Below are 27,761 nucleotides of genomic sequence, written 5' to 3' on the forward strand. Positions count from 1 at the left end.
ACAGACACTTACAATTTTATAATTTGGTGCCAAATATTCACGGGGCGCCTCTAAGACCACTAGAGACATCCCCAACAATTCTGCTCTCAGTCAAGGACAGACTTCTCACTCTTACAGCAATAGGACAGTACATAAAGTTCACTTCTCCTAAACCGGTGGTTTCAAAATATTTTTAGGACTGGAAATTTTGTTTAAAGAAATCTCATACAGAAGCTAAAACACTGAAGGCTTAGGTTTTCCTAGGGACTACTTGCTGGAGCACAGTCTTGCTCAATGGACTAATATTCTTTACATGGAAAAGACATGAAACTCCATGAACTTAAATTGTTTAAAAACAATTATTGATGTTAACTATGAATTTTAAAATAAAATAACACACTTATTGTCTAAGGTATGAAATAGAATAACAAATTTAATACCTGAAACTGTGATGCTACAAATATTACTTAGTTTGTAATTTAACAACTATTTAATATCCACTTAGTATCAGTCAGGCCCTGTGCTGAGAACTAGGTACGTAACAGTAACTCAGACAGGGCCCTTGTTTTCAAAAAGTTCAAAGTGTAGTGGGTGTCATCTATCAAACTAGGATAAGTGCTATGACAGAAAGTTCAAGTTAAAATAGAAAATTTGGAGTTTAAGCACTTCTTCATTAATTTCTATTGCATTGCTAACAAAAATAAATTCTTGCCTTTCTGTCCTCCCTTTTTTTTTTTTTTAGAAAAACAAAACATGTCCTAGTTTGAAATATGATCCTGGAAACAATGATCTAAAAAAATACCAAAGTATTTGTAAGGTCTAAACAAATTTATCATTTTTAAGGGCTTGCTGCACAGGGGACCACTGTTTCATCTGGTCTTTTCTATTTTTTCCCTTTAAAAGAATAGAAATTATAACATTGAAATCAAAATTCCGAAGACTTAAACAATACACATTACCAAAGTAGTCATGATATTAAGCAGATCTGCAGATGAGCTGTCCACAGAGCTTTTTAGAAAAGTTCAGAATATTAAGAAAAAATAATCTACATGGATTTCCTTCTGCAATGCAATTTTTGGAAAGCTGGTAAGTCAAAGATCAGAAAAGAGCCAACACATTTTTTGACTAACTGCTATGAGTAAGGTGTGGTGCTAATGATGATAGCGGACATTCATTTAACCCTTACAATAATTCAATTAATTAAGATGTATGTTTTTTATTTTACAGACCTTAGACTCTGACCTCACACAAATTAACCCAAACTGGATCATAGATCTACATGTAAGATCTAAAACTATAAAACTTCTAGAAGAAAATACAAGAGAAAAATCTTCATAATCTTGTGTTAGGCAAAGATGTCTTAAGATATGACATGGAAAGAATGAGCCATAAAGAACAAGTTGATAAACTGGGCTTCATCAAAATTTACAACCTTGGTTCTTCAGACACCATTAAGAAAGTGAAAACGCAAGACACAAACTGAGACAAAACATTTGTAAATGACATATATGATAAAAGATTTGTACATAGATTATAAAAAGCATAAACAACTTAATAAATAAAATTAAAAATATTTTAATGATCTAAATAGGCTTTTGGCCAAAAAAGATACATGAATAGCTAATAAGGACTTGAAAAAAATGCTCAAAATCATAAGTCATTAGGGAAATAAAATGACACTGGGATACCACTGTATACCCACTAGAAGGGGTATTATCTAAAAGCCTGATAACAGGTGTTAGCAAGGATGTGGAGAAAGTGACATCCAACCTTGCTGGTGGAAATACAAAACGGTACAGATACTCTGGAAAACAGTTTGGCAGCTTCCTATAAAGTTAAATATATACTTACTTTATAACTCAGCAATCTCTCTCCTAGGTATTTACCTAAGAAAAATGAAAACACATGGCTGCACAAAGGCTTAAAAGGAAATGCTCACAGCAGCATTATTCATGATTGCCCCAAACTGGAAATAATCCAAATGTTGATCAACTGGTAAATGGATAAACAAAACATGTTACATTCATACCGTATAATGGAATATTATTCAGACTGGGAGAAAAAAATTGCAAAATATCCAACAAAGGGCTTGTTTCTAGAACAGCGGTTCTCAACCTGTGGGTCACGCCCCATAGGAACTGTATTAAAGTACCGCGGCTTTAGGAAGGTTGAGAAGCACTGATCTAGAATGTGTAAAGAATGCTTGTAAGTCAGTAATCCAGCTCACAACTCTCCTCCTCAGTATGACTTCCTTAAACACTTAGGCCTGACACAATTGGTTCCATGTCTGAATTTACTGTCAGTAACCTCCACTGGATCTTCTTCTTGTAAAGGATATCAGTGTGCAGTGGCATTTAAATGGACAGGGATGAGTGACTGCCCAAAGCCCAGGAAGCCTCATAGACAGAAGGGGTCATGACTACCTAACTTGAAAATCCAGGGAACCTCAAAATCTGGCTGCCAAAAGAGACCCAAAATTGCTTCTGAAGGTCTCCTAGAATAAATTGTTTCTGGGAACAACTTTGTTCTTAATCTTTCAAACTTCTGGGTAATTTATTTTGCCTCCAAAACACAGAGATCACTGCTACACAAATGTGTACATCTGAATCACCCACGATGCCTAACACAGTGTTCAGCCCTCACTCAGAAAGGATGCCATCACTGAATGTTCCCAAACACGGGTGGACTTTGATGATGCCTGCTACCCTCGAGTTTAAGCTCTGCAATGAGAAGAGATGATGAAGTCTGGAAATTAATAACACTGCTCTCAAGTTCAAGGTAGTTATTTTGATTTTGTTAGACTGAAGATGAGATGCTATTCCTGAGTCGTCTTGGAAAGAAAATGATAGGAAAGAAATGCCAGGAAGCTGTCTCCTGAGAATAAGTTCCCCAAACCAATCACCTTGAGATAATGACCAAACTAAAAATAAGAGAAATACTGTCGGGTGAGGGAGGTGGATATTTGAAGAAAAACATAACTGACAGTATGTCTTCGTGGCAACTAGTTAATCTCCGGCATGGAACATCAGGGCAATGACATACTTTTCTTCAGAGGATCACCAGTGATAAATGAAAATTGTCAATACGATGCCTACAGAATTGTAATCAGTGAGATACATACAAGAGAAAAAATGTGCAATGCAACTTAAATTAAGGGCTTGAACATTCCATTAGTATGGCCCAGGATTTAGTGCAAAAAGTCACAGGAGCTACACAAAAGGTAATAAAACTCCAGGACCTGGACAGTACCCACCTCCATGACCTTAAGAGACAATACATAAAACTCATAAGACTGGTTAGGGCCTCAGGAAAGGACACAGTTGTTTTAGAGAGTGGAGGAATGTGATGAAAGCCAACCTTAATTGAGTCCCTGTCCAACATTCCAGGCTTTGGTCTTTGAAGGTATAACTAGACTCCATGCCTGTACAATGGCTTTGAGATTCTTTGATAATTTTGTCTTTATAAACTCCTAGCATAAAATATGGTAATATTGTTCTCTCTTGGGTGAGTAAGTCTGTCTACTTATCTATTAACTGTATGTAAATTGTGTCTACAAAGGTATAATTATGTGTTTTGTAAACATTATATGGCTTTATGTATTGTTTTTGAATATGTCTAATGTACTTAAGAGAATTTAAAGTACTAAACTAATAATGTCTGGCTTATTAATGTTATGAGCATTAAGTACTTAGAAAAATTGTGACATCAGTGAGAAATGTATATATTAAATTTTTGATCATAGTTAAGATGTTCAGGAATTACTGTTACTTAAATGTAAAATATTTAGGACTTTGTTTGTCAAATTTATACATTATATAAACATTAATCAAGAAACAAATAAGTTTATTTTATGCAAAAATTAGATTTATAAATAAAATTTGTCAAATGAATTTAAATGCTTAGTAAAGTAAATTTTAAATTGAATAACTAAAATGAAAGTAATAATTTTGTTTTTTTAATATATAAAAGGCTTTCCATGGGAGTAAAAAATCAATGGGAATTTGGTAAAGCCTTTCTTTCATCTCACAGATTCCCAGCTCCAAAGTCATAGAGCATCAAGGGCTCTACCCCCGTTACTGCCTGGTGGGCCACACCTGCAGAACTCCAAAAAAGCAAAAATGTTTCCAAAGCCTTCTCTGACAAATGTCCGTTGATTCTAGAAGAACCAGAATAGCTGGGGGAGGAGGGTAAAGGACATCAAACTTAACACAATGGGCAGAAATGGAATGTGACTCTCCAAAGCCAAGGCGGCCTCACTGACGAAGGCCCCTGCCATTGTCAGTGTCTGCCTGGCTACCTGACCTGAAAATTCAGGGTGCCTCAAAATCTAGGAGCTGAGCTGAGAGGCATACAAAAACATTCCTGGGATTCCATAGTGGAGAATGCTTCTGAGAACTAACTATTCTTTTTTTTTCCCAAAACCACTTGGATATTTTGCCTCTAAACACCCAGATCACCCCAAACACCTATGCTTGCCAAGTAGGAGTGCTGGACAAAAGAAACTTCCCACACCATGTCTGTGGATGCTGTGCTTGACCCTCAAGGGAAGTACAATGTCTTCTCAGCTACATTAAGCCACCAGAAGTAAACTTCCCAGATAACAAGCAATGGAGCATGCGGGGCTGACCTCCCATCTGGACCTAACTGTCAACCACATACTTGGAGAAACTTGGGCAAATTAAAATTTTTTTGTGACTTTGCAAGTATTAAATTTGTGAAATAAATATGAGCTTACTTTGAAGCAGAGTTTCTTATGAAAAGCCATGGAAATGATGCTTTTTAACCCTCAGAGCAAAAAAATGAACATAAATGTAGGGAACAAGATAGAATATTAATTATAAAATCAAAAAAATGCCAGGACTAATTTACATAAGTAGGGACCATAAGCTGACCAAGTGAAATCTCACAAGTACAGTGCAGGTTCCCATTTAACCTGACAAGATAAGAACAAAGTTCTGAGGATACAAATTTCATCAAGACCACAAAAGTACATAACATAGACGGGGAGGAAAATTCTACATGCTGAAGTTAATATCCTCAAAAATTTGATTTGCGGTCTACCACGTGTCCAGCATTTAGTTCTTTTAGTCCATTCAATAATCCTTAAAGGTCAAGCAGACAGCCCTCAGAATGGGAGAAGATATTTGCAGGTTATGTCTCCGACAAAGGTTTAATAACCAGAATCCACAGAAAACTCAAATGTATTAGCAAGAACAGAACAAGTGATCCCATCTCAGGGTGGACAAGGGACTTGAAGAGAAACTTCTCTGAAGAAGACAGGTGCACGGCCTACAGACATATGAAAAAATGCTCATCATTCTTAATCATCAGAGAAATGCAAATCAAAACTACCTTGAGATATCATCTAACTCCAGTAAGATTAGCCCATATCACAAAATCCCAAGACCAGAGATGTTGGTATGGATGTGGAGAAAAGAGAACACTTCTACACTGCTGGTGGGAATGCAAATTAATACATTCCTTTTGGAAAGATGTTTAGAGAACACTTAGAGATCTAAAAGTAGACCTACCATTCAATCCTATAATTCCCCTACTAGGTATTTACCCAGAAGACCAAAAATCACTTTATAACAAAGATATTTGTACCAGAATGTTTACTGCAGCCCAATTCATAATTACTAAGTCATGGAAAAAGCCCAAGTGCCCATAGATCCACGAATGGATTAATAAATTGTTGTATATGTACACCATGGAATATTATGCAGCCTTAAAGAAAGATGGAGACTTTACCTCTTTCATGTTTACGTGGGTGAAGCTGGAACATATTCTTCTTAGTAAAGTATCTCAAGAATGGAATAAAAAGTATCCAGTGTACTCAACTCTACTATGAAACTAATTTATGGCTTTCATATGAAAGCTATAACCTGGGGGGGGGGGGCAGAGGGAGGGTGATTGGTGGGATTACACCTGCGGTGCATCTTACAAGGGTATATGTGAAACTTAGTAAATGTAGAATGTAAATGTCTTAACATAATAACTAAGAAAATGCCAGGAAGGCTATGTTTACCAGTGTGATGAAAATGTGTCAAACAGTCTATAAAACCAGTGTATGGTGCCCCATGATCACATTAATGTACACAGCTATGATTTAATTAAAAAAAAAAAAAGCTATAACCCAGTTATAACCTAAGAATATGGGGAGAGGGAGGGAAGGGGGTAGAGGATGGGCAGAGGGAGGGTGATTGGTGGGATCACACCTACAGTGCATCTTACAAGGGTACATGTGAAACGAAGTAAATGTAGACTATAAATGTCTTAACACAATAACTAAGAAAATGCGGAAGGCTATGTTAACCAGTGTGATGAAAATATGTCAAATGGTCTATAAAACCAGTATATGGTGCCCCACGCTTGCATTAATGTACACAGCTATGATTTAATAATAAATAATAATAAAAAAAATCCTTGAAGGTGTTAATTATGCTTCCATTTAGAATGAAGAAAAATGAAGCTGGAAAGTTTAAGAAAATTACATATATTTGAAGGGAAAAATTAGTTCTAAGAACCTTAGTTTGCACTGTAAAGCCCTCAGAATTAAAGGCCAATGACCATTTATCCCTAGACTCCTGAAGAATATTGTTTTTGTGCTTTTTTTACATTTTGACAGAGGTTGAAAAAGATGGCCAGTCTTCATGGACATTTCAATGAAGGAATCTTGGTGTCTAAATGGTCCTGTTTTTCTTTTCACTTCCACCCTAGAACAATCAAATGCCCTCTGCACCATCCTCCTCTCCCACACTGAGCTCGGAGTTCAGAGTAAAGGAAATGGTCATCCCTGTACTGTCAACATGGGCATGCCAGAAGATCTCAGGTTTTGGCAGAGCCTAAGAGGGGTCCTGAAATCTCTGTGCTCATTCAGTGCTTTTGGGTAAGAAACTTTCATCCCCATCAAAATAGTGGGAGATGAAAAAAATTAATCAGGAGTATATTGCAATTTCACAGACTGACAGATGGAGGTGTGTAGCAATACATCTTTTATTACCTCCCTTGAGAGCTACAGATTGCATGCTGAGTTTAACTGGGTGGATATATACATTCTGCAGGTGCATTGTTGAGAAAATGTTTTGGACATATTTCTGGCTATCATAGAAATAAAGTACCTAGGTAGGGAAAGAATTTTCCTGGTAGTACAAAGAATATTTCTCCCTACCACTCCAAATACTCTCTCCAGTCACATAATCCTAACATAAGCATTTTAATGCTTGCGAAATTTATTCTCAAACATGCATAGGCCAGCCTACATTAAAGGGTTTCTCATCTGTTGAGTTTATGAAATGATTTGTAATCATCGACTCTATAAATAAGGGAATGTAACTTTCTTTACGAAATTATCAGGCTTTATAAGGGACTATATTTATGTCATATATAAATAAATCACTTGAGATAATTAAACTTGATATCCTAAATTAGATTTTCATAGTTAGAAAACTAAAATTGCACTGCACCCTTACAGCAGTTCTAGTTAACAAGTACTGAGGCTTAGAGAAACTAGTTCATTAGCCAATAACATGGTGTCACACCACATTTGATGACGGTTCTTCCCAGCAGCACCCACACCTGACATGTCCATTGTGTGGATTAGAGAGTTTTCAGCCAAACAGAAGAAAAATCATTTTCTATCACCAGTTTCTGATGTTACAAGAAAATCCAGATTTCTCTGAGGAATACGAAATGTATAAAGCGTTTCTACTAAATAATAATTCTGCCATGATCTGCAAAATACTGAGACAGAAATGGGCCTGAACATTTCATCTTATATCCTGATGAAATTCCTGATTATGGTACTGAGCAGGGTCCCCATCTCCCAGATAACAGTTCTGATCTAGATAAATATCAAAAGTAGAAGTGGAATGATATTGGCTATTAAGCCCCATGGCTTACATAATGATGTGTAGTATAAAAATACAGGTATTTACATAATATCATATGTAGAATAAAGTATACATGTACATATTTATAATATATTTAATGTATACATATAATATATCTTAAAATTTAAAATCAAATTTCTATATATCAAACTAAAGTCTTGTTAAATACTACCAAGGCATTAAATCATTAATTTCAGTAAGAAACAGACTCTGAATACTTGTTAACAGTTTAAATTTTAAAAAATTACCTTCTAAACCCTGACTTTGGATTTCAGGACTTAGGTGATGACCAGGACAAACACTGCTAAGGATGGATCTCTAGAGAGCCGCAAAATGACCAACACAATGGTCTGCATGGCAGGAGAGGAAATCACACCCTACCATGGAGCCAGAGCTCCTGGTTCCAGAAGGTCAAGATCGTCTACAACCCACAAACCTCGTGTCCCTGGACAGTCTAACTATGTATATATGTATGGTCTGTATGTACGTATTTATTTATTTTTTGAGACAGAGTCTCACTATGTCACCCTTGGAGAGTGCCATGGCATCACAGCTCACAGCAAACTTAAACTCTTGGGCTTAAGCGATTCTCTTGCCTTAGCCTCCCAAGTAGCTGGGACTACAGGCATCTGCCACAATGCCTGGCTATTTTTTGTTGCAGCTGTCATTGTTGTTTAGCAGGCCTGGGCCAGGCTCAAACCCACCAGCCTTGGTGCATGGGGCCAGCGCCTCAACCACTGAGCTATGGGCACCAAGCCTGGACAGTGTATTTATGATGATTAATTTTGTGTTAGCTTGCCAGAGACAAAGAGTGCTCTAGATATGTGGTCAAAACTTAATCTGAGTACTTCCAGATGACTTTAACATTTCAACTTATAGATCCATTAAAGCAGATAGCCCTCTCTAAAGTAGGTAAGCCTCATTCAAGCAGTTGGAAGGCACAAAGAGAACGGAAAGGCTGACCCTCCCTGGAATAAGAGGACAGTCTTCCTGCCTGACTGCTTTCAAGCTCAGATATCAGGTTTTTTACTACCTTTGGACTTCAAATGAAACATCAGCTCTGCCTGGGTTTTAGGTCTGCCAATGGCAGATTCTAGGACTTCTCAGCCTCCAAAACCACAGAGCCAATTCCTTATAAGAGACCTCTCTCTCACTCCATACATATAACCTATTGGGACCCTGCCTAATGCAATATAGTAAGGGAAACAACTTTCCATGTAGAGCCCCTAAGGAGGTGAAGCTGGGGAAGTCTCATTCAGCACCAAGACAGCAAAGACAGAAAAGAGGAACAAGGCCACAGTGCTGATGTGGTAGGAAATTGTATGGAATTTGGAAATATAACATGGTTGAACCATTCCTACTTGGTGTAAGAGGCCACAAACAAGCAACCAAATACACAAGAGACTGGGGTGCAATGGTGGGGAGTGGAGGAAGGACAGGTTGGATGAAGGAGAGAACCTGCTCAGAGACAAGTGTTTTTCCTTAAAGAAATTATTATTCAGGGGCAGCGCCTGTGGCTCAAAGGTAGGGCGCTGGCCCCATATGCCAGAGGTGGTGGGTTCAAACCCAGCCCTGGCCAAAAACTGCAAAAAAAAAAAAAAAAAGAAAGAAATTATTATTCAAATAAACATAAGACAGATGACCCTTTTCCAACTGTGTCAACTCATGCCACTGTCTATGCTACCCCCTTCTGCTTTAAACATCCCTTCTTCCTGAGGATTAAGAGCAGAAATCCTAAGAACCAGACTACGTGGAAGTGACACTTCCAAGTTATGTGTGACCTTGGGACAGTTAGTCACCTTTTTGCGCCTCAGTTCCCTCAGAAGCAAAATATGAAAAATAATAATGCCTAGTACCTGGGTTAGGAGGAACTGGGCTCATGGGGTCAAGTTCTCAGATTAGGGCCTGGGCAAATGTCAGTAAGTATCAGTTCTCCTGGAAATTCTTACGAATTCCTGTAGGCCCAACTGGTGGCATGCTCCTGTGGTTCCCATACAGAACCAACCACATGGGTCACTATGCAGAAGGCACAGGACAGCAGCCACCTGAAGGATGCTGTTTCCGAATAACAATGGCAGTGCAGTAACATGATGCTCCAGCTAGAATCCTGCCAGGTGACAATTTTCTATGACAATTTTCTATGTGAGTTTATGAGCAAGTTCTGGGGTTTTAAATGTGTTTAAATTCATTTGCTTTAAAATCTTTTGTTTAGAGACTTGTCATTCTTAACAGCACAGGGTATTATGCATTAAAAAGCTACCTGAATCAATGTTTCTTCAACCCCAGGAGACCAAAATCCTAGAAATATTTTTGAGCAATCTTGTGGGGTTACATTTACTTTTTAATTGTACATAATGCACAATTACTGCCATTAAAAGTCATTAAGAAACATCTTCCCAAGTACAATAAAAAGCAAAGCATCAAAAGAGACTCAAGGCAAGGTGACAATGATGGCTGTGTTGTTAAAGCTCAGCCTCCCAAACTGAAAAGCCATCTGAACGGAGAAGGGATAACAAGGTCACCAGACTGGCTAACCCTGACCTCAGTTACGTGATTTGATTGCAGTGTCAAAAAGCCTTCTGTTGAAACTGCTTTTCCTGTGAAACATGTTGCTAGACATCAAACCATGAAACTAAGTCATCACCCTGATAGACATTCACTAGTTCCTCTGAATAACCTCCACCCCCATAAACATTCACTGGTTCCTCTGAATTAACACCACCCCATATACATTCACTAGTTCCTCTGAATAAACACCACCCCCATATAAATTCACTACTTCCTCTGAATAAATACTACCTCCAAATACATTCACAAGTTCCTCTAAATAAACACCACCCCATATACATTCACTAGTTCCTCTGAATAAACTCCACCCCATATACATTCACTAGTTCCTCTGAATAAACACCACCCCATATACATTCACTACTTCCTCTGAATAAACTCCACCCCATATACATTCACTAGTTCCTCTGAATAAACACCACCCCCATACACATTCACTAGTTCCTCTGAATAAACACCACCCCATATACATTCACTAGTTCCTCTGAATAAACACCACCCCATATACATTCACTAGTTCCTCTGAATAAACACCACCCCATATACATTCACTAGTTCCTCTGAATAAACTCCACCCCATATACATTCACTAGTTCCTCTGAATAAAAATCACCCCCATATACATTCACTAGTTCCTCTGAATAAACACCCCACCCCATATACATTCACTAGTTCCTCTGAATAAACACCACCCCCATATACATTCACTAGTTCCTCTGAATAAACACCACCCCCATATACATTCACTAGTTCCTCTGAATAAAAATCACCCCCATATACATTCACTAGTTCCTCTGAAGAAACTCCACCCCATATACATTCACTAGTTCCTCTGAATAAAAATCACCCCCATATACATTCACTAGTTCCTCTGAATAAACACCACCCCATATACATTCACTAGTTCCTCTGAATAAACACCACCCCATATACATTCACTAGTTCCTCTGAATAAACACCACCCCATATACATTCACTAGTTCCTCTGAATAAACACCACCCCCATATACATTCACTAGTTCCTCTGAATAAATACCACCCCATATACATTCACTAGTTCCTCTGAATAAACACCACCCCCATATACATTCACTAGTTCCTCTGAATAAACACCACCCCCATATAAATTCACTACTTCCTCTGAATAAATACTACCTCCAAATACATTCACAAGTTCCTCTAAATAAACACCACCCCATATACATTCACTAGTTCCTCTGAATAAACTCCACCCCATATACATTCACAAGTACCTCTGAATAAACACCACCCCCATATAAATTCACTAGTTCCTCTGAATAAACACCACCCCCATATAAATTCACTACTTCCTCTGAATAAATACTACCTCCAAATACATTCACAAGTTCCTCTAAATAAACACCACCCCATATACATTCACTAGTTCCTCTGAATAAATACCACCCCATATACATTCACTAGTTCCTCTGAATAAACTCCACCCCATATACATTCACTAGTTCCTCTGAATAAACACCACCCCCATATAAATTCACTACTTCCTCTGAATAAATACTACCTCCAAATACATTCACAAGTTCCTCTAAATAAACACCACCCCATATACATTCACTAGTTCCTCTGAATAAACACCACCCCCATATAAATTCACTACTTCCTCTGAATAAATACTACCTCCAAATACATTCACAAGTTCCTCTAAATAAACACCACCCCATATACATTCACTAGTTCCTCTGAATAAACACCACCCCCATATAAATTCATACTTCCTCTGAATAAACACCACCCCATATACATTCACTAGTTCCTCTAAATAAACACCACCCCATATACATTCACTAGTTCCTCTGAATAAACATCACCCCCATATACATTCACTACTTCCTCTGAATAAACACCACCCCATATACATTCACTAGTTCCTCTGAATAAACATCACCCCCATATACATTCACTACTTCCTCTGAATAAACTCCACCCCATATACATTCACTAGTTCCTCTGAATAAACACCACCCCCATACACATTCACTAGTTCCTCTGAATAAATACTACCTCCAAATACATTCACTAGTTCCTCTGAATAAACACCACCCCCATATACATTCACTAGTTCCTGTGAATAAACACCACCCCCATATAAATTCACTACTTCCTCTGAATAAATACTACCTCCAAATACATTCACAAGTTCCTCTAAATAAACACCACCCCATATACATTCACTAGTTCCTCTGAATAAACTCCACCCCATATACATTCACTAGTTCCTCTGAATAAACACCACCCCCATATAAATTCATACTTCCTCTGAATAAACACCACCCCATATACATTCACTAGTTCCTCTAAATAAACACCACCCCATATACATTCACTAGTTCCTCTGAATAAACACCACCCCCATATACATTCACTAGTTCCTCTGAATAAACATCACCCCCATATACATTCACTACTTCCTCTGAATAAACACCACCCCCATATACATTCACTAGTTCCTCTGAATAAACATCACCCCCATATACATTCACTACTTCCTCTGAATAAATACCACCCCGACATACATTCACTAGTTCCTCTGAATAAACACCACCCCATATACATTCTAGTTCCTCTGAATAAACACCAACCCATATACATTCACTAGTTCCTCTGAATAAACTCCACCTCCATACACATTCACTAGTTCCTCTGAATAAACCCCACCCCTTTGTACATACACTAGTTCCTCTGAATAAACTCCACCCCCATATACACTCACTAGTTCCTCTGAATAAACACTACCCCATATACATTCACTGGTTCCTCTGAATAAAGCAGGTTGCAAGAAGGTCCTCACCAGATCAAAGCCCAGTGCCTTGATCTTGGACTTCCCAGCCTATTCAACTGTGAGGAACAGATTTCTGTTCTTTATAAATTACACAGTCTCAGGTATTTTGTTGTAGCAGTACAAACAAACAAAAACAACATTTATATTTCCTGGCAAAACAGCATTTCTCACTCAAAGGAATTTGGGAAGATTGGTCAACTTCATCTGGATATTATTTAAAATGATGAAAGCCATGAATACCAAGTGAATGGGCTACTAAAGAAAGCCATGTTTTTCGTTCTGGAGGGTTCAGCTGCTTTTGATTTTATAAAAAGCACACTGGGTAGCAGGCACCCAAGGAAACCTACTTACCACGATATCCTCAGGAAATGTGTCTTTGCTGAAGGAGCCATCATCAAACATGACCTCATAGAAGGTTTGTGATGTCACACCCATCACTCTGCAGCTGTAATACCGGGTGTTCCGATGCTTTGTAATGACTGTCTGGCCCACAGACAGGGTCCTCTCACAGGCCTTGGACTTCTGAAAGGGAGGACAGAGAAGAGGGGAAGAGAAGGAACAAGAAAGAGGAAAGGAAAAGAAACAACAGAAAATTAAAAATATATATATTTATTTAGAAAACGATCATTGATTTGGCTAAGATTTAAATTTTTTTAACTTAATACGTAATTTCAAACTTATAGAAAAACACTCAGATTCATGTCTCATTTGTGTGTGAAAACATTTTGTTTCTCTTAAGCCATTTTAGAGTAAGCTATGAGATTCTACCCCCCCCCCCAAAATACTTCAGTGTCTATTTACTAAGAATAAAGATACTCTCTAATATATCCCCAGGTCCAATACAGCTCTCAACTTTAGGAAGTCAAACACTGATATGATACTTTATTTATTTACTTGTTTATTATTTATTTTTATTAAGTCTTATATACATAGATCATGAATACATTTATGCCTTTGTGGGATTCAATGTGTTGATTATTTGTACAAATTGGAGTGCTTACATCCTACTAATTAACACAGCTTTCACCTCATTTACTTAATCACAGTGTTAAGACATTTGAGTTCTATACTTGATAGATTTGACTTGTACCCTTGCAATATGCTCCATAGGTGTGGTCCCACCATTAACCCTCCTTCTACTGAACCACCCCCTCCCTATCCATCTTCTTCGCCTTCCCTCCTTCATCCTGGGCTATAGTTGTCATTCATCCTTCATATGAAAGTGTCAGTGAGGTTAAAGAAGTCAATTTGAGGCAGGGTGGAGGCAAGATGGCTGACTAGAGCCAGCTTTCCACAGAGGCTCCCATCCAGAAGGAGAGTTAAAGGACAGAAGTTTAGCAAGTAAGCTGATGGTTTGGAGCTGAGCCAAGAGAGAAGGTTGCAGAACACAAATCAACCCTAAGGTGAGTTGCGACCCCAAGGAAACAAACAATAGGTACATAATCCAACGCCAAGCAGACGGGACTCTCCTCCCCCATGATAACAGCTCGCAGTACACTCTATACAAACAAGCGAGCAGAGTTCAGATCCCCTCCCATTTTATCCCGCAAGAGAGACCCTCTAAAAACAGGAACTCCTTCCCTAAAGAGGACTTACTAGTATGCCATAGCACTTTCCCGCCAGGCATAAAACTGTATATATTCTCTACCTGGATTTCTGAACTCCCAGCACTCCCCTCCACTCTCACCCCGAGGTCTGGAAGCCTGTCCCCCATGGAGTCCAGATTCTTGGGCATTTTCTTGAGAGATGTGGACAAGCCGTGGGCTGTTGCTGGTCTGTGCTGATTCTGTGGCATGGGAGTAAGGAGAACACAGTGAACTGAGGGAATCATACGGGAGAGGGAGAGGCAGTGCCCCACGGCACAGAGCAACAGAGGCAGTGGCAGGAACAATAGGGATCACAACCCTGGACATATTTTGGAAAGATACTTCCTGCCTCTCTGGGCAACCAGAGGAAGCCGGGCATCTTCTTTAGTGGCAGCCACTGGCAGAACAGATCTGGGATAGAAACATAGACCCCTTGAGTAAAGGGTATGCCTGAGGAGGTACCTGCTTGGGTGAGGTGCAGTGATACAGACTAGAATACGTGTCCACAGGGACAGACTGTCATACCCAGTCACTGGTAATATGAGATTGTTCATACTCCCTTGTTCACACTTTCATGTGAAGGATGAATGACAACTATAGCCCAGGATGAAGGAGGGAAGGGGAAGAAGATGGATAGGGAGGGGGTGGTTCGGTAGAAGGAGGGTTAATGGTGGGACCACACCTATGGAGCATATTGCAAGGGTACAAGTCTAATCTATCAAGTATAGAACTCAAATGTCTCAACACGGTGATTAAGTAAATGAGGTGAAAGCTGTGTTAATTAGTAGGATGTAAGCACTCCAATTTGTACAAATAATCAACACATTGAATCCCACAAAGGCAATGGTGAGGCTGAGCCAGGAGGACTACTTTAGTGAACCTAAGAAGCACCCAGCCCTTAGGGGATTATAGCTGTGACAAAAGCAGGTGGGTAGAGGCAGGAACTGAGAGATGAGTGTGAACTCTAACCGCGCTTGCCACAACATAGAGTGCAACGGAGATAGACACGCCAGCTCCGGGCAGAGGCACAGACCAGGGCTGAGTTGCAGTTTCTGTGAACTCAAACAGCGCCTGGTACACAGGGGAATATAGCCTGGACAGAAAACAAATTCTGTGAAAATATGTGCCAACAACATCAATCGGGGTGGGGGTGGAACTGAGTGAACCACCCCAGCTTCCATTAACCACCCAAGGTTGGCAGGCCTCAGCTCCCTCTGCCAGATAGTGGCAGAGAGCAGCAGCCTGGCCGAGGAGACATACATTTCCCTGTGACTCAGGCAGGTACAAACCCCTGGAGCATCTGCTCATTGGAAGGAGCTTGGTCACAGCCCTGAGGGGTTACCAGTGACTGGGTATGACAGAGGTCCAAGGTGGGAAGAAGGCATCAACTTTCCCAGACTAATTAATTTGTTGAGTGGGTTCTTCTGACCTCATGGAGCACCAAAGTGAGTCATACTCAAGTTGCCAGCAGACCCCTGCTATCCAGTTGCCAGAGATCTTTTGTACTCTCCCACATGAGACCAGTGCTGACTGGAACAATTGATTTGGACCTCTTGAACTGGGCCAATCACCCAAGAACCACCCACAGTGGTACCCTGGGTGTGTGGTTGTGGGAAGGTTTGATTTCCTTTTCCAGTCGTTGGCTGTGGGGGAACAGAGTGACTTAACTGCTGGTATTTCTCCACAGGTGAGACTTCAACCCAAAGTAACTGATTCACTAGGGTTGGACAGAGACCAGCTGAAAACAAGACACAGCCACATAGCCCCACCACATCAAGCAGGTCCCCAGTGCCTCAGGATGTAGCACCGTATGGGTCCTTTACAAAGCTCTAGGGGAAAAGGTACACACACCAGTGGCAGAGCTAAGGCAAAGAGTTGGTTAATCACTACTCCAGGAGCCCCCAACACAACTTTACCTAATCTGCTCATCTAGCCAAACAGTGTAAAATAATCACGGGCTGAAATCAGTGGAAAAACTCTGGTAACAAGAATAACCAGAGTGGATCAACTCCCCCAAGGAACAACACGGCAGACACAACTGAAGATTCTATTCATAAACAAATGGCTGAGATGTCAGAAATCGAAATCAGAACTTGGATTGCAAATAAGATTAATAGAACACAGGTAAAATTGGAATTAGAAATTAAAGAAACAGAGGGGGCGGAGCAAGATGGCAGCTGAGAACAGCTTCCTTGCATCTGGGCACCGTGAGTCCGGGGAGATAGAACTCCAGGCATCTCTGGCTGGTGGGATCTGCCTATCATCACTCCTATGAGGATACAGGGAGTCAGCGAGAGACTTCTGGACCCCAAGAGGAGGACTAAAACAGTGGAAAACCGGCAAGTGGTCGCGTGTGTTCAATAGGTCTAAACCCGCCCAAAACTGTAAGTTCAGGAGCAGCGAGACTGCAAACCAGAAAGGCCTTACCTGTGAACTGTTTTGGTGTCCTCAGACATGGCACTGAGTTGAACTGCCTTGGGGAGAGCCTGAGCGGGAGTGCGGAGAACTTTAGCCTTTGTCTAGGGCCCCAGTCTGAGCCACTGAGCCTGACGGAGCTAATAGTGTTTGGCAGTGGGTCACACGGAACCATTGTCAGTGATCTGCCCCGGCAAGCTCTGCCCTCAGGGTCGCAGAGCTAGAAACGGGTGGGAGCTGGTAACCCAGCAACCAAGTAGCCTGAGGGTGGGGTCTGAGCCGCCTTGCAGCGCTAACCCTCGGGGGCAGAGTGAGACAGGTTTTGGCACACTGGGTAAGTGGATACCCACTTCAGCAGTGATTCCAGCGAGAAAGATGGGAAAGTTTCTGCTCAGCAAGTTTACAAGTTCAAAGTGCCTTTAAGTTGGCTGAAGAGAGATTTAGGGTGTCTACCTGCTGGGGCTTGAGAAATCAGCTGCCTCCAGTCGTATCAGAACTGTGATTAACATCTCATACCCCAGAAGACCACGTGTTGCCCAGACAATATTCAATAACATACAAACTGCTTTGTTCTTGGTTGTGTATTTTTTTCTTTTTTTTTGTTTGGTTGTTTTTTTTGTTTATTTTGACGTTATTGATGTTCTTTTGTTTTTTAATTTCAATCTTTTCCATACAGATCCCTTTTTCCTTCTCAATTTTTCTAGTTTAATTATAATTTCCCATTGCTGCCTTTTTTAATAACTGGAACTTCATTTTTGCTAGTGTTTCTACCGCTATCATTTTGTTTTTCACCCAATTTTATCCCCGTAAAGTTTTCTGTTTGCTTGTTTTGCTTTGATTTATAGCATGTTTGTCTTTCCTCTCTACTTGGTGGAGGTAAGGTACTGTGTCTGATCAGGTTAGCAAAGAGCTGCTGACCTCAAGGGAACCACCCAACTGGGCACCCCCAGAAGGTGGGTTTTTTTTTAAGGTTGTGTCAAACTACCCTACTGTACACCTATCTTACCCTGTCTCCCTCTTTCTGTGCCTCTCTTCTTTTTGTCAATATTCCTTATACCCACCCCCTCTCCTTTCTCTATCTTTCTTCTTTTTCTTATCACTCGGTCCTCCTTTCTTTCATCCCTTTTTGCTCTTCAACCTTCTCACCCTTCTGGTCCTGTAACTCTTAGTCCTCAGGCACAAGAACTTAAAGAGCAAGAGGAAGTGAAAGGAAAATTACGGCAAGGAAACAGATAAAAGAAATCACTCATGAGGAAGAATTAGCAGAAAACTCCAGGCAACATGAAGAACCAGCCTAGAACAACCCCACCAAGGGATCATGAGGTATCTACTGCAGATGATTCCACCTGTAAAGAAATCTTAGGAATGACAGAAAGGGAATTTAGAATACACATGTTGAAAACAATGAAAGAAATGATGGAAACAATGAAGGAAATTGCTAATACAGTGGAAAATAACCAAAAGGAAATCCAAAAACAGAATCAAATAAGAGATGAACGATATGAAGAATATAAAAAGGATATAGCAGACTTGAAGGAACTGAAACAGTCAATTAGGGAACTTAAATGGAAAGTATCAGCAACAGGTTGGACCATGCAGAAGAAAGAATTTCAGAGGTAGAAGACAAAGTTCTTGAGATAACTCAGACAGTAAAAGAAGCAGAAAAGAAGAGAGAGAAAGCAGAACGTTCACTGTCAGAATTATGGGACTTTATGAAGCGTTCCAACATACGAGTTATAGGAATTCCAGAAGGGGAAGAAGAATGCCCCAGAGGAATGGAAGCCATACTAGAGAAAATTATAAAAGAAAATTTCCCAAATATCACCAAAGATTCTGACACACTGCTTTCAGAGGGCTATCGGACCCCAGGTCGCCTCAACTCTAACCGAGCTTCTCCAAGACACATTGTGATGAACCTGTCCAAAGTCAAGACAAAAGAAAAGATTCTGCAAGCTGCCAGGAGAAAGCGCCAGTTGACCTACAGGGGCAAATCCATCAGAGTGACCGCAGACTTCTCTAATGAAACTTTCCAAGCAAGAAGACAATGGTCATCTACCTTTAATCTACTTAAACAGAACAATTTTCAGCCCAGAATTCTGTACCCTGCTAAGCTAAGCTTCAAAATTGACGGAGAAATCAAATCATTTACGGATATACAAACATTGAGGAAATTCGCCACAACAAGACCAGCTCTACAGGGAATACTTCAACCTGTTCTACACACTGACCACCACAATGAATAAGCAGCAAAGTAAGAACTCAGAAATCAAAGGACAGAACCTAACCTCCACACTGATGCAAAAGATAAAACTAAGCAATGGACTCTCACAAAATAAGACGAATAGAATACCACCACACTTATCAAATATCTCAATAAGTGTTAATGGCTTGAATTCCCAACTGAAGAGACATAGATTGGATGACTGGAATAAAAAACACAAGCCATCCATTTGCTGTCTGCAAGAAACACACCTGGCTTTAAAAGACAAATTCAAGCTCTGAGTCAAGGGTTGGAAGATAATTTTTCAGGCAAATAGAATTCAGAAGAAAAGAGGAGTTGCAATCTTATTTTCAGATACATGTGGATTTAAAGGCAACTAAACTCAAAAAAGACAAAGATGGTCACTTTATATTGGTCAAGGGAAAAATACAACAAGAAGATATTTCAATTCTAAATATTTATGCACCCAATTTAAATGCTCCCAGATTCTTGAAACAGACCTTACTCAGTCTGAGCAATATGATATCTGATAATACCATCATAACAGGGGTCTTTAACACTCCTCTTACAGAGCTGGACAGATCCTCTAAACAGAAATTAAACAAAGATATAAGAGATTTAAATGAGACCCTAGAACAACTATGCTTGATAGACGCATATAGAACACCCCACCCCAAAGATAAAGAATATACATTCTTCTCAGCACCCCATGGAACATTCTCCAAAATTGATCATATCCTGGGACACAAAACAAATATCAACAGAATCAAAAGAATTGAAATTTTACCTTGTATCTTTTCAGACCATAAGGCACTAAAGGTGGAACTCAACTCTAAAATGCTCGACCCCACCCAAAGGCGTGGAAATTAAACAATCTTCTGTTGAATAACAGATGGGTGCAGGAAGAAATAAAACAGGAAATCATTAACTTCCTTGAGCATAACAACAATGAAGACACAAGCTACCAAAACCTGTGGGACACTGCAAAACCAGTTTTGAGAGGAAAATTGATCTCTTTAGATGCCTACATTCGAAAAAAAGAAAGAGAGCACATCAAAAATCTCCCAAGAGATCTTATGGAATGGAAAAAGAAGAACAATCTAAGCCTAAACTCAGTAGAAGAAAAGAAATATCCAAAATCAAATCAGAGATCAATGAAATTGAAAACAAAAGAATCATTCCGAAAATTAATGAAACAAGGAGTTGGTTTTTTGAAAAAATAAATAAAATTGATAAACCATTGGCCAGACTAACGAGGAACAGAAAAGTAAAATCTCTAGTAACCTCAATCAGAAATGATAAAGGGGAAATAACAACTGATCCCACAGAGATACAAGAGATCATCTCTGAATACTACCAGAAACTCTATGCCCAGAAATTTGACAATGTGAAGGAAATGGATCAATATTTGGAATCACACCCTCTCCCTAGACTCAGCCAGGAAGAAATAGACCTCCTGAACAGACCAATTTCAAGCACTGAGATCAAAGAAACAATAAAAAAGCTTCCAACTAAAAAATCCCCTGGTCCAGATGGCTTCACTCCAGAATTCTATTAAACCTTCAAGGAAGAGCTTATTCCTGTACTGCAGAAATTATTCCAAAAAACTGAGGAAGAAGGAATCTTCCCCAACACATTCTATGAAGCAAACATCACCCTGATACCAAAACCAGGAAAAGACCCAAACAAAAAGGAGAATTTCAGACCAATCTCACTCATGAATATAGATGCAAAAATTCTCAACAAAATCCTAGCCAAAAGATTACAGCTTATCGTCAAAAAAGTCATTCATCATGATCAATAGGCTTTATCCCAGGGATGCAAGGGTGGTTTAACATACGCAAGTCCATAAACGTTATCCACGATATTAACAGAGGCAAAAATAAAGATCACATGATCCTCTCAATAGACGCAGAAAAAGCATTTGATAAAATCCAGCATCCTTTACTAATTAGAACACTGAAGAGTATAGGCATAGGTGGCACATTTCTAAAACTGATTAAAGCTATCTATGACCTACCCACAGCCAATATTTTACTGAATGGAGTAAAACTGAAAGCTTTTCCTCTTAGAACTGGAACCAGACAAGGTTGTCCTCTGTCACCTTTACTATTCAAAGTAGTGCTGAAAGTTCTAGCCAATACAATTAGGCAAGACAAGGAAATAAAGGGAATCCAAATGGGAGCAGAGGAGGTCAAACTCTCCCTCTTTTCTGACGACATGATCTTACACTTAGAGAACCCCAAAGACTCAACCACAAGAATCCTAGAAGTCATCAAAAAATACAGTAATGTTTCAGGATATAAAATCAATGCTCACAAGTCAGTAGCCTTTGTGTACACCAATAACAGTCAAGATGAGAAGCTAATTAAGGACACAACTCCCTTCACCATAGTTTCAAAGAAAATGAAATACCTAGGAATATACCTAACGAAGGAGGTGAAGGACCTCTATAAAGAAAACTATGAAATCCTCAGAAAGGAAATAGCAGAGGATATTAACAAATGGAAGAACATACCATGCTCATGGATGGGAAGAATCAACATTGTTAAAATGTCTATACTTCCCAAAGCAATCTACATATTCATTGCCATTCCTATCAAAGTACCTACATCGTACTTTCAAGATTTGGAAAAAATGATTCTGCGTTTTGTATGGAACCGGAAAAAACCCCGTATAGCTAAGGAAGTTCTTAGTAATAAAAATAAAGCTGGGGGCATCAGCTTACCAGATTTTAGTCTGTACTACAAAGCCATAGTGCTCAAGACAGCATGGTACTGGCACAAAAACAGAGACATAGACACTTGGAATCGAATTGAAAACCAAGAAATGAAACTAACATCTTACAACCACCTAATCTTTGATAAACCAAACAAGAACTTACGTTGGGGGAAAGACTCCCTATTCAATAAATGGTGTTGGGAGAACTGGATGTCTACATGTAAAAGACTGAAACTGGACCCACCTTTCCCCACTCACAAAAATTGATTCAAGATGGATAAAGGACTTAAATTTAAGGCATGAAACAATAAAAATCCTCCAAGAAAGCATAGGAAAAACACTGGAAGATATTGGCCTGGGGGAAGACTTCATGAAGAAGACTGCCATGGCAATTGCAACAACAACAAAAATAAACAAATGGGACTTCATTAAACTGAAAAGCTTCTGTACAGCTAAGGAGACAATAACCAAGGCAAAGAGACAACCTACACAATGGGAAAGGATATTTGTATATTTTCAATCAGACAAAAGCTTGATAACTAGGATCTATAGAGAACACAAATTAATCCACATGAAAAAGGCCAACAATCCCATATATCAATGGGCAAGAGACATGAATAGAACTTTCTCTAAAGATGACAGACGAATGGCTAACAAACACATGAAAAAATGTTCATCATCTCTATATATTAGAGAAATGCAAATCAAAACAACCCTGAGATATCATCTAACCCCAGTGAGAATGGCCCACATCACAAAATCTCAAAACTGCAGATGCTGGCGTGGATGTGGAGAGAAGGGAACACTTTTACACTGCTGGTGGGAGTACAAACTAGTACACTGGAAGGAAATATGGAGAAACCTCATATTTCTGGAAGGAAATATGGAGAAACCTCAAAGCACTCAAGCTAGACCTCCCATTTGATCCTGCAATCCCGTTACTGGGCATCTACCCAGAAGGAAAAGAACCCTTTTATCATAAGGACACTTGTACTAGACTGTTTATTGCAGCTCAATTTACAATCGCCAAAATGTGGAAACAGCCTAAATGCCCACCAACCTACGAATGGATTAACAAGCTGTGGTATATGTATACCATGGAATACTATTCAGCCATTAAAAAAAATGGAGACTTTACATCCTTCATATTAACCTGGATGGAAGTGGGAGACATTATTCTTAGTAAAGCATCACAAGAATGGAGAAGCATGAATCCTATGTACTCAATCTTGATATGAGGACAATTAATGACAATTAAGGTTATGGGGGGGGAAGCAGAAAGAGGGATGGAGGGAGGGGGGTGGGGCCTTGGTGTGTGTCACACTTCATGGGGGCAATACATGATTGCAAGAGGGACTTTACCTAACAATTGCAATCAGTGTAACTGGCTCATTGTACCCTCAATGAATCCCCAACAATAAAAAAAAAAAAAGAATTTAAAGAAGCATTTCAAAAGTTGTCTCAAGAATTCAGTGAATTCAAAGACAAAATCACCAAAGATTTTGACACACTGACAACACAAGAATTTGCAGTCCTCAAAGATCTGAGAAATACAGTAGAATACCTCAGTAACAGAATGGAGCAGACAGAACAAAGGATTTCTGACATTGAAGGCAAAGCTTTTGAATGTTCCAAAATGCTCAAAGAGGAGGAGAATTGGAGAGCAAAAATGGATCATTCTCTCAGAGAGCTCTGGGATAATTCAAAGAAAACTAATATTCGCCTTACAGGAATTCCTGAAGACGACAAGGTGGCTTCGAAAGGCACAGATGCTCTACTTCATGAGATGATGAAGGAGAACTTCCCAGACATGTCAAGAGATTCTGAAATTCAGATAGCAGTTTCAGAACCCCAGCATGACTCAACCTGAATAAGACATCCCCCAGGCACATCATCATTAACTTCACTAAAGTTAATATGAAGGAGAAAATTCTGAAAGCAGCCAGACGTAAGAAAACCATAACCTTCAAAGGGAAGAATATTAGAATGATTGCAGATCTCTCTGCTAAAACCTTTCAAGCTAGAAGAGGGTGGTCATCAACTTTTAATCTCCTAACAAAATAACTTTCAACCCAGGATCCTGTATCCAGCTAAACTGAGTTTCACTTATGATGGAGAAATTAAATACTTTAACGACATTCAGGTGTTGAAGAAATTTGCCATAACTAAACCAACTCCCCAGGATATCCTCAGACCTATCCTCCATAATGACCAGTGAAAGTAAAATAAAGTAAACTCACTCAGAATCTTTTGAGCAAATTTCAACTTTCACAATGGTGAAAGGATTAAAAATATTCACCAGACTTTCAAAAAACACAATACCCAAAATTCTACCAGGCTTATCAATATTTACAATTAATGTGAATGGCTTAAATTGTTCTCTAAAGAGGCACAGTTTGGCTGACTGGATGCAAAAACTCAGGCCAGATATCTGCTGCATAGAAGAATCTCATCTTACCTTAAAAGATAAATATACATCCAAGGTGAAGGGATGGCCATCTATATTTCAGGCAAATGGGAGTCAGAAAAAAGGAGGCATTGCCATTTTATTCACAGATATATTAGGCTTTAAACCAACAAAAGTAAGGAAAGATAAGGATGGTCACTTCATATTTGTTAAAGGTAACACTCCACATGATGAGATTTCAATTATTAACATTTAGGCACCCAACTAGACTGTGCCTCAATTTATAAGACAGACTCTAATAGACATGAGCAACTTGATTTCCTCCAGCACCATAATAGTCAGAGATTTTATCACTCCTTTAGGAGTGTTGGATAGATCCTCCAATAAGAAGCTAAGCAAAGGAATTTTAGACTTAAACTTACCTATTCAACACTTGGATTTAATAGACATCTACAGAAAATTACATCCTAACAGAACTGAATACACATTCTTCTCATTAGCCCACAGAACATACTCCAAAATTGATCATATTTTAGGTCACAAGCCTAACCTCAGTAAATTTAAAGGAATAGAAATTATTCCTTGCATCTTCTTGGACCATCATGGAATAAAAGTTGAACTAATAACAAAGGAATCCACATACTCACACAAAAACATGGAAACTAAATAACTTTATGCTGAAGAATAGCTGGGTCATAGATGAGATTAAAAAGGAAATTACCAAATTTTTGGAACAAAACGATAATGAAGACATGAATTATCAGAACCTCTGGGATACCGCAAAGACAGTCCTAGGAGGGAAATTTATAGCACTGCAAGCCTTCTTCAAGAGAATGGAACCGAAAGAAGTTAACAACTTAATGGGACATCTCAAGCAACTGGAAAAGGAAGAACATTCCAATCTCAAACCCAGCAGAAGAAAATAACCAAAATTAGAGCAGAATCAAATGAAATTGAAAACAAAAGGATTATACAACAGATCAATAAATCAAAAAGTTGGTGTTTGGAAAAGGTCAACAAAATGGATAAACCTTTGGCTAACCTAACCAGGAATAAAAGAGTAAAATTTCTAATTTCATCAATCAGAAATGGTAAAGATGAAATAACAAAAGATTCCTCAGAAATTTAAAAAGTCCTTAATGAATATTACAAGAAACTTTATTCTCAGAAATATGAAAATATGAAGGAAATTGACCAATACTTGGAAGCACACCACCTTCTAAGATTTAGCCAGAATGAAGTGAAAATGTTGAACAGGACTATATCAAGTTCTGAAAAAGCATCAACTATACAAAATCTCCCTAAAAACAAAAGCCCAGGACCAGATGGCCTCACATCAGAATTCTACGAAACCTTTCAAGAGGAACTAGTGCCTACCTATATTACTCAACCTTTTCCAAAATATAGAAAAAGAAGGAAGACTACCCAACACATTCTATGAAGCAAACATCACCTTGATCCCCAAACCAGGAAAAGACCCAACAAGAAAAGAAAATTATAGACCAATATCACTAATGAATATTGATGCAAAAATATTCAACAAGATCCTAATGAACAGAATCCAGCAACACAACAAACAAATTATATACCATGACCAAGTGGGTTTTATCCTAGGGTCTCAAGTCTGGTTTAATATACGTAAATCTATAAATATAATCCAGCACATAAACAAATTAAAAAACAAAGACCATATGATTCTCTCAATTGATGCAGAAAAAGCTTTTGATAATATTCAGCATCCTTTCATGATCAGAACACTTAAAAAATTGGTATAGAAGGGACATTTCTTAAACTGAAGGAGGCCATCTACAGTAAACCCACAGCCAATATTGTATTGAATAGAGTTAAACTGAAATCATTTCCACTGAGATCAGGAACCAGCCAACATTTCCCATTGTCTCCACTGTGTTTTAACACTGTAATGGAAGTCTTAGCCATCACAATTAGGCAAGAAAATATGATCAAGGGTATCCACATAGGATCAGATCAAACTTTCACTTTTCCCAGATGATATGATTATCTCAAAAACACTGGGATTCTACTACAAAACTCTTAGAAGTGATCAAGGAATACAGTAGCGTCTCAGGTTACAAAATCAACACTCATAAATCTGTAGCCTTTGTATGTACCAACAATAGTCAAGCTGAAAAAACAGTCAAGGACATCATTCTGTTCACAGTAGTGCCAAAGAAGATGAAATATTTGGGAGTTTACCTAACAAAGGACGTGAAAGATCTCTATAAAGAGAACTATGAAACGCTAAGAAAAGAAATAGCTAAAGATATTAACAAATGGAAAAACAAACCATGCTCATGGCTGGGAAGAATCAACATTGTTAAAATGGCCATACTACCCAAAGCAATATACAATTTTAATGCAATCCTTATTAACGTTCCACTGTCTTACTTTAAAGATCTCAAAATTATAATACTTCGTTTTACATGGAATGAGAAAAAACCTCAAATAGCCAAGATATTACTCAGAAATAAAAACAAAGCAGGTGGAATCATGCTACCAGACCTCAGACTACACTATAAATCAATAGTGATCAAAACAGGATGGTACTGGCCCCAAAACAGAGAGGTAGATGTATGGAACAGAATAGAGAACCAAGAGATGAACTCAGCTACTTAACGTTATTTGATCTTTGACAAGCCAATTAAAAACATTCAATGGGGGGAAAAGATTCCCTATTTAACAAATGGTGCTGGGTGAACTGGCTGGTGACCTGTAGAAGACTGAAACTGGACCCATACCTTTCACCATTAACTAAGATAGACTCTCACTGGATTAAAGATTTAAACTTAAGATATGAAACTATAAAAATACTAGAAGAAAGTGCAGGGAAAACACTTGAAGAAATCGGCCTGGGTGAATATTTTATGAGAAGGACCCCCCAAACAATTGAAGCAAAACCAAAACTACATTACTGGCATTTGATCAAACTAAAAAACTTCTGCATAGCCAAGAACACAGCGCAAGCAGACGGGAGAAGATATTTGCAGGTTATGTCTCCAATAAAGGTTTAATAACCAGAATGCACAGAGAACTCAAATGTATTAGCAAGAAAACAAGTGAGCCCATCTCAGGGTGGGAAAGGGACTTGAAGAGAAACTTCTCTGAAGAAGACAGCCACACGGCCTACAGTCATATG

The 27,761-nt window shown here is 38.9% G+C and overlaps 1 protein-coding gene across 9 annotated transcripts in view; it reads right to left on the reverse strand.

Annotated features, from left to right (window-relative positions):
- The window catches only part of KDM4C (lysine demethylase 4C), a 447,042-nt gene that overhangs the window by 33,848 nt on the left and 385,433 nt on the right, over positions 1–27,761 (reverse strand). For 5 of the 9 annotated variants that reach the window (XM_053573098.1, XM_053573102.1, XM_053573090.1 and 2 more), the window contains 2 exons: positions 14,945–15,043; positions 13,609–13,779 (listed from right to left, as the gene is read on the reverse strand). In XM_053573098.1, coding sequence (XP_053429073.1) covers positions 13,609–13,779; positions 14,945–15,043 — 270 coding nt within the window. Of the gene's footprint in view, positions 1–13,608; positions 13,780–14,944; positions 15,044–27,761 lie in introns of those variants that run through there. The other 4 variants (XR_008376284.1, XR_008376282.1, XM_053573112.1 and 1 more) reach the window with 3 other exon arrangements.

The sequence above is a fragment of the Nycticebus coucang genome, chromosome 2 (assembly GCF_027406575.1).
Source record: "Nycticebus coucang isolate mNycCou1 chromosome 2, mNycCou1.pri, whole genome shotgun sequence".
NCBI lineage: Eukaryota > Metazoa > Chordata > Mammalia > Primates > Lorisidae > Nycticebus > Nycticebus coucang.